The sequence below is a fragment of the Monoraphidium neglectum genome, assembly GCF_000611645.1.
Source record: "Monoraphidium neglectum strain SAG 48.87 unplaced genomic scaffold scaffold00988, whole genome shotgun sequence".
NCBI classification, from domain to species: domain Eukaryota; kingdom Viridiplantae; phylum Chlorophyta; class Chlorophyceae; order Sphaeropleales; family Selenastraceae; genus Monoraphidium; species Monoraphidium neglectum.
In genome coordinates, this window is record NW_014012640.1 from 1 (window position 1) to 12,325 (window position 12,325).

Below are 12,325 nucleotides of genomic sequence, written 5' to 3' on the forward strand. Positions count from 1 at the left end.
GCTCCAGAGTTCTTCTCGCGGCGCTACCTGGCTGACCTGGAGCGCCGCGCAGCGCAGGCCGCGGCTGCCAGGGCAGATGGACCACGGGGTGGCGGCGGCAGCGCAGGAGGCGGCCAGAAGCCCAGGCAGCGGCACCACCATGACCGGGATCACTCGCAGGAGCAGCAGCAGCAGCAGCCAGGGGCGTCGGTGATGAATGCGGCGCGGCCCAAGCCAGACTGACAGGCTGCGCAAGGCTCGGCCATGCGCCAGCCTCAGACAGGCACCAGCCTCGGACAGGGCGCAGCGTATTTGCCAACTGGTGTAAACCTCACGGTGCATTTGTGCGCGGCCAGGCATGCGTGCGACGGCAGACCAGACCATCGGCCATGGCACAGATGTTGCAGGCCCAGGTGTTTGTGCCTGCCGCGGCTCGGTAGCAGTCCGACGGGGAGAGGTCGATACCGCCGTGCTCCAGCTTAGCGGGGGGCGCGCCCACCGTTGCGCCTGCTGCCGATTGACAACCTCGGTGAGGCTATCCCAGGAGAGCCGTCCCCTCCTCCCACAGGCCCCGCAACCGCGGTCTGGTCGAACCCCGCGGCGGTAGTGTTTCGAGTGGGTCGGTGGGGCGCCTGCGCCTGGCACGAGCAAACAGCGCGGCTGACCACGAACCACCACAGCGGCTTAACAGCGCAGCGGCTGCGTCACCGCACTGACGGCCAGGCAGGCGCATGTGCTCTGGCTCCACCCAGCCTGGCATCCTTGGTCCCTTCTGTATGACCCTTGGACCGCGAGGCACGCTGCCAATGATCCCGTTACATTCAGTTACAGGCGCAGGCGTGCAAGCTAGCGTGTGCTGTGGGTGGTTTTCAATACCATTCCAGGCTCAATCATGCAAAAAGATAATGGCCGCTCCCCTTACCATGTACGAATAGGGCACAGAGGCAGGCGGGGGGCGCGTACTAACAGGCAAGTGACCCTGAAAAATTTCAGGCACCGCGCATCAACGTGCAGGAACGCAGCGCGCTGGCCGACGTGTGACTGCTGCCGGAGGCGAGCACATCTCGCCGCACTTGTGCGCACAGCCGAATAGGGCCGCGGCTGAGAAGGGTGTGGCGCGCTATGCGCGGGACCTCGCCCCCCAGTGCGTGGGTGACTGCAACCATGGGTCGGGCATTGGGGGCGGCATTAGCATATGCACAAGCGCCGCACGCAAGGGCGTGCCTGCCACCCTCTTGTTCGTATCAAAGCAAGCGAAATGCATCAAGGCGTGGTGGGCAGGGTGCAGCGCCGCTGTACTGATGGCAGGCGCGCATCCGGCCCTGGTGCGCCAAGACCACACCGCCGCGCTGGGTCACCCCAAGGCGACTGCCTTGAGAGGCACGTGCCTGTCACGTGGCAGGCAACGTGGGCAGATCCCGGGCCAGCAGGCTCCTAAGGCCCTGGCACAGCGTGTCCCGCCTTCAACAGGGCGCCGGGGGCTGCGGGCGGGGTGCACCCCGCACCCCTAGTAGCTGCGCATGCGTCGGCATACGCGCTGGCTAATGCAAAGTGGCTCAAGCACCCTGCACGGGGCAGCCTTGGCCGTTGAACGCATTGGAAATTCATAGTTGCGCTCGCGCGCTCGCGCTCACTCACACGCCAGCCTGCCAGCAAGTGCCAAGCACAAATGGCGTCCATACGCCCGCGCGGCAGCACCGCGTAGGCATTGATTTCTAGCATAAGCAACGCAAAAGCAACATGCGCAGGCAGGCGCAATCAGAGCCTTTTCATGTAAGCATTCCGGGGGCAAGGCGCACCCACACCGCGCAGGGGCACAGCACAGGCGAACAGCCGCAAGCAACTGCCAGCCAAAGCCAGCTGCTTGCCTGTGTGGGGCCAGGGGTAGTGTGCGATCACGGCTGCAATGGGGGGTGCGTGTTTGCCCCCCATACGAGGCGACTTTGCAGCAGGTGGGGACGAAGAAGGTCCCAAAGGGCGCGGCATGACGTCCTGGCTGAGCGGACACCCCATGACATGAGAATCGACGGAAGAAACACACGATTGCGCACAAACCCGCACCCACCGACCCACACACCCAGCAACACCACCAAACCAGATGTGTGCGCACACGCATGAGCTACAACCCCAGACAACGCGCACATGAGAAAGAGGGGTGTCGCCCTGGCACCATCCTGGCAGGGGTGGGGGCGCAGGTGGCTGCGGCAACGCGCCATCACGCATGACCGGAACAGTGGCGGCACAGGACGACGCGTACGCCGGCAAACTCAAGAATCACCAAGGGCAAATGACCACCCAAACCATGTGAGCAGGGGCGGGCCAGCCGCTGCGGTCAACACAAGTGCTGTGACTGGATTTACGCAACACGCGCAACCAGTGAGGCCGACGGACAACAGCAGGTCTTATGGCGGTGTGCTATGCAAATGATTGTGTGTGTGCTGGGAGTAGGGGGGCCGTGCGCGGGCAAGCCGCGTGCCCGCAGCCTTGGCGCCCTGCCCTCTCCTCAGCTATGGGGAGCAAGTGCTGTGCACACGCCGGGCTAAGTGTGGACAGACCCGCCTGCTGGAGGGAGACGCGGGGCGTCCACCTCCCCTACTCTCCTGGCAAATATGGTTGTGCAGCGCGTGTTGCGAGGAACGTGTCCGCCGGTCAGAGCACGAGCTCGGCCCCCCGCCTGGGGCGCAGCCCGGCGTCCCTGGGTGGCAAGGCCGGCAGGTACAGCCGCGGCAAGCTTGTCCCCTCTCAGGCGTGCCACAAGACAGGGCGGCAAGGCGTGATTGGCAGCCTGCTGCAAAGACGCACTGCGGAGCGTCTCAAGCGGTTCTACCAGAAAGGCGAATGTCAACATCCGTCCCGCCTCATCAGAGCCCTCCGACGCGGCCCGCCATCGCTGGCGTTAGGCGCACACCGTTCTCTGCGGGCAGCTTCAAGGGCCCAGGCATGCACGCTGGGCATGGCGACAGGCGGCAGTGCTGATGTTGCGGACGTGTGCAGGCGGCAGTGCGGCCACACGGATGTGCATCTGGCGTCGACAGGCGCCAGCAGGCGGGCAGTGCGTGCGTCTTTCTTGAGAGAGCAGGGGCCCACAACCGTGAAGCTCGGGGGTGCACAGCAACACGTGTGAGCTGGACCGCGCATGAAGGCGACATGGGCGCCGAAATTCTTCATGCGGCAAGGGATTCATGGCGCAGGCCAGCTCCTGTCAGGCCGCTGGTGGCACCCCCTTGACCCCATCCACGACACGCGCGCCCCTCAAAACCCAGCAAATGCGGCCCGGCGGGTGAAGGCTCCGCCCGGCGTCACGCGGCAGGCAGCGCCAACGGCCGCACGCCCGCGGCCAGCGACGACGCGCTGTCCTCCTCCTCGCCCTCGGACTCGTCAAAATCCTCGTCGCCGTCGTCCTCGGAGCGCGCGCCCCCCTCAGCGCCCAACCCAGCCCCGCTCTCGCCGCAGCGCACAAGCTTGCCGGGTCGTCCGCGCCGTGCGGCTTGGCGGTCGATGCGACAGATCTCTGAGATTAGCATCTCCTCGCTGGCCTCGCCCTCCTCGCTGAAGTCATCGTCCGCACCGCTGACGTCACCTTCGTCGTTATCGCAGCAGGCCATGGCGTCTTCGACGCGCGGGGCGGGGCCGCCGCTGGCCCACCTGACCATGGCAGGGGAGGCTGCGGTGCAAGGGACCCCGGCGCCACCAAAGGGGATTCCGCCAAAGCTGCCCCTAAAAGATGCCGAGCGGTCATGCTGGAGGGACAGCGGCTGGGCCGCAGCGCCAAAGGCTGCTGGCTGCTGCCGCGCTGCCGCCGCCGCAGCGTTGAGCGCGGCAGCGGCACGCAGGCTGTCACCGCCGGGAGTGGCGCCGCAGGTGGGCGCTGCGTGCGCCGGCTTGAACATGAGCAGCGCTGAGGCACGGCTGTGAGCCGAGGGCGGCTGGCGCATGGCGAGCAGCTTTTCGGCAAGTGGCGGCAGTGGCAGGCCTAGCGCGCCGGCCGCCAGCAGGGCGGTGGAAAGGTAGGGGTCGCAGTCCCCGGCCGGGCGACGGTCCACAAACGCCCCCGACCTCGAAACGAGCGCGCTGGTGGGGATTACGATCGCCGCACGCCGGTCGCCGACAGCCACTGAGAACGACGACGCTGCAGACCCGCTTGCAGCAGTGGCCGCGCCGGCAAAGCCCGGCGAGTGCCGTGGGTGGGCAGCCTGGAGGCGCGATATCATGCGCTGCATCTCGCAGATGCCATCGGGCGCGGCGCGGCTCGCGGCGGTGCTGAACTCGGTGCTGCAGCCGCCGGGGCCGCCGTGACACGCGGCGGCGGCGGCGGCGGCGTGGAGCCCCGGAGCCGTGCTGCCGTGCTGCGCGCTGCAAGGGCGTGGCTTCAGGCCAACGTCCACTGAGAGCTCCTCCCCCAGGCGCCGCAGCAGGAACCGTGACACGCAGAGCTGGTCGCCCGCCTCCAGGCCGCCCGCACAGGGGCCAATGCGGTAGGTCCAGCAGTCGCAGCACGAGGCAGCACAGGCAGAGCCCGCGTAGCGCAGGCCGGCCTTGATGCAGGCGCGCATGTGCAGCTCAGACAGCTGCCGCGCACGCCGCGCGGCCGGCGAGCCACGTGGGTGCTGCGGCTGTGCGTGCGCCTGCAGCAGCAGCCGTGCAGCCGCTGCGGCGCCGCCGGGCAGCGCCGAGAGTGACGCGGCGAGCGCGCCGCCGCACGACCCACCGCTGCCAGGGCTGCCGCTCGCCAGCGGCACCGTGCCATCGCAGGGGCTGCCCCAGGGCGACTCGCTCTCGTAACTGTGATGGCTCGCGGCTGGCCAGCTGCCCCCGCCGCCGCCGGCGCCCGGCACGTAGATGGGCACCCCCGCGGCGAACACGCCGGGCGGCAGGCCAGTGAATGGGTCGAGCACTGTGTACTCCTGCTCCATGCTAAATACAGGGCATGCCCCCGCCACAGCTGCCATGACCTCTGCACATGCCGCACGTGAGTTGGCGTCGTGTGGCCGCGAGTGCAGATCGCCAGTGCCCAGCTGCGGGAGGCGTGCGCGAGGGGGTATGTCACAAGGCCAGCAGGGGCGAGGGAGAGTGCATCAGCTGTGCCGGCAGCGGGCCTTGTATCTGCTGAGTGCCGCAAGTGCCATTGATGACGCAAATGCTCTACAGGCATGGGAAGCATGCAGCACGAGCAGCACCCAACGCTGAATGACCGGCGATGATTTTGCCGTCGCTTGTCATCCGCTTTCAGCGTTGCAACGCTGAGCGCTCGCACCTGCGGCGGCACGTGAGCGTCGCAGATAACCAGTATGTGCTCCCCACCCCGCAACGGGTCGGAGTAGATCGACCGCGGCTGCAGATAGAGCTCGCCGCACTCTGTCTGCAACTCCACCGGCGGCAGCTCATCGCTGCTCTGCGGCCGTCCGCCCTCAAGCACCACCGTCTTGCTCTGGAGCTCGCCCAGGGCAGGATCGACTATGTAGATGTACTCCGCCAGTACCTGCGTGCCGGACGAGACGGGAGAAGCCTTGAGATCAGGTCCACTTTTACTGGTTCTCGGTGAGCCCCAGCCCTGGCCAGGTGGAGCACGTCTCCAGGCGTCAACCCTAAGTCGCAGATGTGCTTGGAGTGCAAGCAGGCAGCCAGGACAGCCGAGACACCCTGCAGGCTGCCTCGACCAGCTGTGCCCTCCGGCTGTCCCCCTGTTGTGCTGGGCGCCCCCTGGCGCAACAAGTGTTGACTGCTACCAGCATACCTTCTCTCCCATCTGCATGGTTACAGGCGCTCCCCATCTGTCAAAGCTGAACGGGGGGTCTGGCTCCATGCCGCGGCCCCGGTCGACGCTGTCTAGCTTGCTGTTTAGTCACAGCCAAAGCTGTGGCCGAAATGAGCTTGCCGCCGTTGCGGGTCAGAGATGGCTAGCGTGCCATTCAAGTCTTGCCACCTAGCTGTGTCCGTGTGGGAGGCTGTGCAGGGCTTCCAAGTGAAGAATCATAAATTTGTGTGAAGAGCGAACGAAATGGAGGGAACGTCTACACACAAAGCCCATGCGTCACAAAGACTTGCGGCAGCTGACCTTGACACTGCCGTGGTCGCCGGTTAGCAGCGCTCCACGCGAGCAGCGAGGGTCGAGTGAACTAGTGCCGCCGTAATATTGAAACCACTGGCAACGCAAGCACCACATAGTCACATGCTGGCTCGTCCGTTGGATTCAAGCTTGCCTCGGCCATCAATGCACCCAGCCAGCACCATGTTGTCGGCCCTAGCTTCCCTCCCGCCTTGTCACTGACAATACATGATTACCCTGGAAACTCAGACACCATGTGCTTGATGGACGCATGCTGCTGTGCAATGATGACCAGGGCGGGCTGCGCTTCCATATCCAACCAACCGCATAGGAGGCGCCCGGTGACCAACCTCCGTGCCGCTCTTGGGGGTGCCATGTGGAAAGCCCACATGGCATGTGCACCCCGATGTGTGCGCGCGATGCAATCGCACGGGTCAAAAGCCAGCTTGTTTGTGGCATGTTGAGGGTGCATGCGAACAGCGAACAACTGTGGTGTATATGCACGCATAGGTCGCAATGCGTGTTTGGCAGTTGAATTGCGGGGGTGGCAGCCGCAGCTTCCCTCCTGGCTCCGCAATGGTGTCAAGGCAGGTGTAGCCGCCTCACCGCCCTGCGCCCCTGCGCCTGGCGCAGGGACGCACCACCAGCAGCACTGGGCGTCACACATCAAAGGGGTGCGCCTCTGATTTATGAGGCGACGTGTGGGCCACGCAGGAGGCGATGGCGCCAGGCAAACGCCTGCACCGACTCGGCAAATGGCCGGCGTCATTCATGTGCCCCTTTTGCCGCTGCAACCGTGCCCCCCGCCACAACCGCAGCTGCGACCGCCGCCGCTGCCGCAGGGCTGATGAGCACGTTGTCGGCTGCACACTCATCCAAGGTACGTGCGGGGGGCGGGACTGGCGCTGCGGCACGCTCGCCCTCTGGCAGGACGGCCCAGTTGGGAGACTGGGTGGCCTTGACCCAACCAAAGTCGTCCACCGCCCGCCAAAGCTCCTGGCCTGCATCACCGCCGCCGTCACCCTCTCCCAGCCTCGCGGCAGCCGTGAGGGCGCCCTGCAGCCTGAGGTTCGCCAGGTCAGCGTCGGTGAGTGGCGCAAACCGCAGGCCTGCACAGGCCTCTATGATGGGGCGGCTGCCGGCGCGCAGGTACAGGTCGCATGAGGTTGTGTGGTGGACACGCACCTGCCAGTCAAAAGTGTTTGCAGAACCGCGGATGGTGAGAGTGTGCTTGATTAGTGGGTCACTAACAACAGGTTGGCCAATCGATGCAGGATCAGCATTGGTGGCGGTGTAGCGGGAGGGTGCAAGAGGACGAGGGGCACGCTTGAGCGCAGCTGGGCCAAGAGGCTCAAGGCGGCTGACTTGCCTTCCATAAGGCCACTGACACCACGCAATCAGGCTGAATGGCCACGACGTGCCGCACTGGTTGTCGAAGCCCGAAGCCACAGCGCCTTGGCGCCTACAGAGCGTTTAGCTGTTGCAGCAGCAAAACAACACCCTGACTTTTTGCATGCCAGCTGCCTCGGTGCCGCAACCTCACCTGCTGTGCCGCAATAGCAAGCGTGCAGCCGTCAGCGCTGTCGACAAAGGCTGCGCCGCGGACCAGGCCCGCGTACACGCGGCAGCGCGTCAGGCGCGCTGCGCGCAGCGCCCGCATCTCCCCCAGCAGGAACACGTCGCAGCCCTCCAGGTCAAACAGCACAAACTCGCGGCCGCCCAGGTCGTCTGCATTGCGCACAATGATGGCGCCGTGTAGACCCCGAAGGCCGTGACCAGAGGCGATGAGGTCCAGGTCATAGGCACTCGGCTGCTGCTGCTGCTGCAGCTGCTGCTGCTGCTGCTGCTGCCCACCCTGCTGGTCAAGGGGTAGTCGCTGATCCACCGGGGACACCGCGGCCTCTGCCACGCTGGTGTTGATCGCTGCAGTGCCAGCAGCTGGCCGGCGGCTGAATGCAAACTTGCGGCGCGGTGCAAGTGCAGTGCGCGTGGTTTCAATGGCTGCCCTGACGTCACCCAGCGCTGCTGCTGCTTGCTTCAAATCATAGCTGGGAAGGTAGTAGGATGCTGCCGATGTGGACTGCTCTAGGTCAGCAACACCGGCCAAGATATCTTCCAGCTCCTGCTGCAGGGCGGCACGATGCTGCTGCGGATCTCCCTGCTGTTGTTCCTGTTGCAGGTCTGGCCGGGGTGATGGGCTAGCCAGCTCGGCGGCTGCCGCCGCCGCGGCGGTAGCACGTGCGGCGAGAGCTGCGTGCTCTTTATTGAAGGCTGACAAGTGGTGGTCAACGTCCTCCCGGGGATCAGACAGCGCCGCCGACTCCTGCTGCCGCTGCGCGCGCTCCGCCCGGCGCGCCTCCTCCTTCGCAGCCAGGCGAGCCAGAACGCTCGCAGCACCAGAGTCTGGCGTGGTGAGGAACGCCGCCTCCGCCATAGATCTTAGCCCGGAAATCGCGCCAATTTGAGATCGGCTTCAATCTCCTGCGCGATCAGGAACGCGATCAGGACAACAACTGAGGTGAAAATTTCACGTTTATGATATAGCTTGCCAAGAAAGTGTGCTGCATGGAGATTATCGCTCCTCCAAGCAAAAACACAGAACATGAAAAATGACACAGCCACAGGCACTTTGTCCGGGCCGCGCACGCAGGGCATGTGAACGCCGCCAAACTTTGCAGAAACCAAACGGCAACTTGTTGGGTTTGCGTGAAACATGATCGACTCGACCAGTCACAATGGTGCTATGGTAGGCCGCGCCAGGGTGCTCAGCAAGCACGTAGTGCGCGCAAACTTTGCTGTGCTTCCGAAGCCCACCCCCTCTTGTGTTATTGACTCATGGCGGCGCATCATGTCGCTGCCACTGCTGCTGGTCAGCACAAAACACATTATTACCACATAAGTGTTGCAACAATCCAAAATTCTACAAACCAGCAGCACTATGGCACTGAGTTGTTGCAGGGGACGAGTTCCTATGCCAGCCGGGCATCACCTTGGTGCAGGCGAGCAAAAGAGTCCACACTGCAGTGTGATGTGGCCTGTGTTATGACAAGGCCCGTCTTCTAACTGAAAGATGTAACGAGCGGAGATTTACCTTGAGCGCCGTATGTTTCGTTTGTGAGCCATCTTGCCACCTGAGCGTCATTCCAAGCCCCCATAATCCAAGAAAACCAGTCCCCAATGCTCTGCAAGAGTACGGTGTTAGAACACCAAGCGTGTTCAAAAATCTGCAAAGCTCACTGCTCTGCAGTGCAGTAGGCCGTGTGACGCTGATGAAGTTGGCTGGATTGAGCAGCAGCAGCAAGTCAGAGTCACTCGCGGCCGCTGTCCGGTGACACCTATAAGAAGGATGCAAGCGAAATACCATAGATAGCAAAAACCAACTCCTCTTGTTGCAGCGTCTCTCTACGCCTATATAGAAACAGCGCGGTAGATCACACAGGAGGATGAAGGATGGGCGGCTTGTGGCGTTGGGGATCGAAGGCTCCGCTAATAAATGCGGTGTCGGAGTAGTGTTAGATGACGCGACAATCCTGTCGAACCCTCGCCATACGTGAGCGCAGACGCCCAAGCGGCGACTGCACGGGTAGCTGAGCCGGTGATGCTGCTGCTCAACTGCAGTGCTGCAAGCATGGCCAATGACGGCACAGCTGCATGTGCTCAGCTGATGCAGCCTGGGCTGCGTGTGCAAATGCAGATTCAAGCGATCGACATGAATCATGGCAGGGATGTGCGTGGGTGGCGCTCGCGCAACTGCAGGCGTAGAATCACAAAAGCGAAGCCCCTGCCGTCTCGGCCCCCTCTCCTCCGCCACACACCACCGCACAGGTACATCACGCCCCCTGGCACGGGATTCCTGCCCCGCGAGACGGCTCTTCACCACCAGGTCAGCAGCATTCTACAGCAGACTCCATCCGCTCCTGCCGGGCGCTGGTCGTGCAGATGAGCCCCGTGTCGCAGCACGCTTGGTCGTGACAGCAGCAGTCGATCCTGATGCTGATCTCATTGCAGCAGCACGTGTCTCCGCCGCTGCGTGATCTAGTCGACGGCACGGGGAGCCGGAGGTGTCTCGTTACAACCGCCGTGGGGCCTTGCTGAGTCCACCTTCCTGACAGCCTGCATTGAAGCTTTCACCATCTTGCTGCTTTGCAAACCAACCCAACGTCCGCGTGCCTAGGAGTGGGTGTTGCCCCTGGTGGAGCAGGCTTTGAAGGAGGCGGGCATCTCGCAGCAAGAGGTGGATGTCATAGCTTATACCAAGGTTGGTACGGGCAGCCGGACAAATGCCTTGTCAGCCAAGTCGCGGGGCGGGCAGGAAGCACTGCTGGGAGCGCAGGGCGGGGCGGTGAAGCGCAGAGGGGGAATTATTGTGGTGATTGGTGGACAGACTGCGAACATAGGAGGGCGCTAGTAATTGGGTGGCGCAGGCCGCGGTCAGGGGCATGGCAAGGGGCACTGTGGGCGGCACACGCGCATGAGGCCCCGACACACCTCGCACCTGGGCTCTCCTCCAACCCGCTACTCCCAATGGTGCCCTGCCTGGTTCTGTCAGGGCCCGGGGATGGGCGGGCCCCTGGTGGCGTGCGCTGTGGCGGCACGTATGCTGTCGCTCCTTTGGGGGGTGCCGCTCGTGGGTGTCAACCACTGCGTGGGTGAGCACACCTGGCCCCCCTTGCAGCCTGGGGTGTGACAAGGCCGCGACCCACGCAGCTCTGCCATGGCCATGCTTGACACCCCTCTTGAGCGATTTCGCCTCGTTGCTTGCATGCCTTGTTTGCAGATGGCTGCGCTTGCCACGCTGCACCAGATGCCGCATGCACACCCCCTCATATTCGAACGAGCCCCCCAACACCCCTGTGCATGGCCCTGTCTCAGGCCACATTGAGATGGGCCGCGCCGTCACGGGGGCTGTCGACCCGGTGGTGCTCTATGTTAGCGGCGGCAACACACAGGTGGGGGCTGGATGGGGACCCGCTGCCTAGCGTTGCGTTGTGGGTTCCAGGGGATCAAGTGGGGGGCAAGAGAGCTGCTACACCTCTTTTTCCTGATGCCTACCCTGAACGCAGTTCACCTCTCCGTGCCCATTCACGCCCCCGCCACCTCTCCTCAATTGCCAACACCCTGCCAGGTGATAGCTTACTCACATCAGCGCTACAGGATATTTGGGGAGACCATAGACATGGCGGTGAGACGCCTGCTCGCGGCCGGTTGTGCAGACCAGAGGTTTGGGGAGTCGCTAGCCGGCTGGCCAGTGCATCACCCTGGGTCAGGAGTGGTTCTAAGCTGCTGTGCATGGTTGGAGGCAAAGCCTGGGTTGGGACTTGACTCGTGGTCACGGGGTGCTGGGATGGGAGGACCGGCGGAGTCCTGCCGTCACGTCACCAGTGGTGCTTTGCTCTCTCTGCCGCGCCCCTGCTGCGGGACGCGCGATGCCATCAGAAGCTGCGCCGCCTCACCTCCCCCATCACAGGTGGGGAACTGCCTGGACCGCTTTGCGCGGCTGCTCGGGCTGTCCAACGACCCCAGCCCCGGCTACAACATCGAACAGCTTGCAAAGCAGGTACCCTGGGGGTGAGGTTGCAGGTGGGGAGCGGCGGCATCCCGTGTGGAGCGTTGGATGGGCGTCCCTTGGCCTTCATTGTGGTGGTGCGCGTCTCCCCTCGCTCAAACATCGTTCTACTTCCTGGTGATGCACAAACTCGTGCCCGGTGGCTTCACCCCGACCTGCTTATCAATCACTACGAAAGGGAACCAAGTTGGTGGACTTGCCCTATGTGGTGAAGGGGATGGATGTGTCGTTCAGTGGTGGGTGGCGCTGCGACCGCTGGGGACGGCCGCGTATGCAGCAGGGTGTGACCATCTGCCGGCCTCAGGATTCTCTCGTACCGGGATGGTTCATCCACCGCCATACAGTTGACGCTGCCCGGTGCTTGTTTGCATCGCAAGATGACCGCCGATCTGAATCAAGGCGGAACCGCCCCACCACACCTGCACACAGGTCTGCTTACGTTTGCTGAGGCAGAGGTGTCACGGCTGCTGGCCAGTGGGGAGGCCACCGCCGCAGACCTCTGTTTCTCGCTGCAGGTGTGCCAGGCGGCTCGAGAGCCGGTGGTGAAGGCGGCCAACGGGCCAGTTGAGAGCGCAGCAGCTGTGTGGCCAATGAGTGGCCGAGAGGCATTGAGGGCTAGAGGACAATGGGTCCCATTTCTGCCAGCGGCCCTGATGTGCAGCGCCGTGTTACCCCGGCCTCGGTACCCCCACCCCGTTGCCCATTCCAATCTGTAGCGGTCCCGCCCCCACCCC

General features: G+C 64.0%; 4 protein-coding genes across 4 annotated transcripts in view; 2 read left to right on the top strand and 2 right to left on the bottom strand.

Moving 5' to 3' along the window:
• Positions 1-9: 9 nt before the first annotated feature.
• Positions 10-222, top strand: MNEG_6201 (hypothetical protein; the record flags this gene model as incomplete). The annotated part of the gene is made up of 1 exon (XM_014045321.1): positions 10-222. A coding segment is annotated over one exon (213 nt), but the record flags the coding sequence as incomplete, so codon positions are not given.
• Positions 223-3,278: 3,056 nt separating this feature from the next.
• On the bottom strand, positions 3,279-5,731 carry MNEG_6202 (glutamine synthetase; the record flags this gene model as incomplete). Its single annotated transcript, XM_014045322.1, has 3 exons — positions 3,279-4,994; positions 5,234-5,458; positions 5,714-5,731. 3 exons carry the CDS (start codon positions 5,729-5,731, stop codon positions 3,279-3,281), a joined length of 1,959 nt encoding a protein of 652 aa, XP_013900776.1.
• Positions 5,732-6,790: 1,059 nt separating this feature from the next.
• MNEG_6203 (hypothetical protein) lies at positions 6,791-8,459 on the bottom strand (the record flags this gene model as incomplete). The annotated part of the gene is made up of 2 exons (XM_014045323.1): positions 6,791-7,210; positions 7,569-8,459. The coding sequence occupies 2 exons, from the start codon at positions 8,457-8,459 to the stop codon at positions 6,791-6,793; spliced, it is 1,311 nt and encodes a 436-aa protein (XP_013900777.1).
• Positions 8,460-10,622: 2,163 nt separating this feature from the next.
• The window catches only part of MNEG_6204 (O-sialoglycoprotein endopeptidase), a gene marked incomplete at both ends in the record, with an annotated part of 2,545 nt that continues 842 nt past the window's right edge, over positions 10,623-12,325 (top strand). Inside the window, 4 exons of the mRNA XM_014045324.1 lie at positions 10,623-10,674; positions 10,898-10,974; positions 11,151-11,207; positions 11,493-11,582. Of these exons, the coding sequence (XP_013900778.1) occupies positions 10,623-10,674; positions 10,898-10,974; positions 11,151-11,207; positions 11,493-11,582 (276 nt within the window). The remainder of the gene's footprint in view (positions 10,675-10,897; positions 10,975-11,150; positions 11,208-11,492; positions 11,583-12,325) is intronic.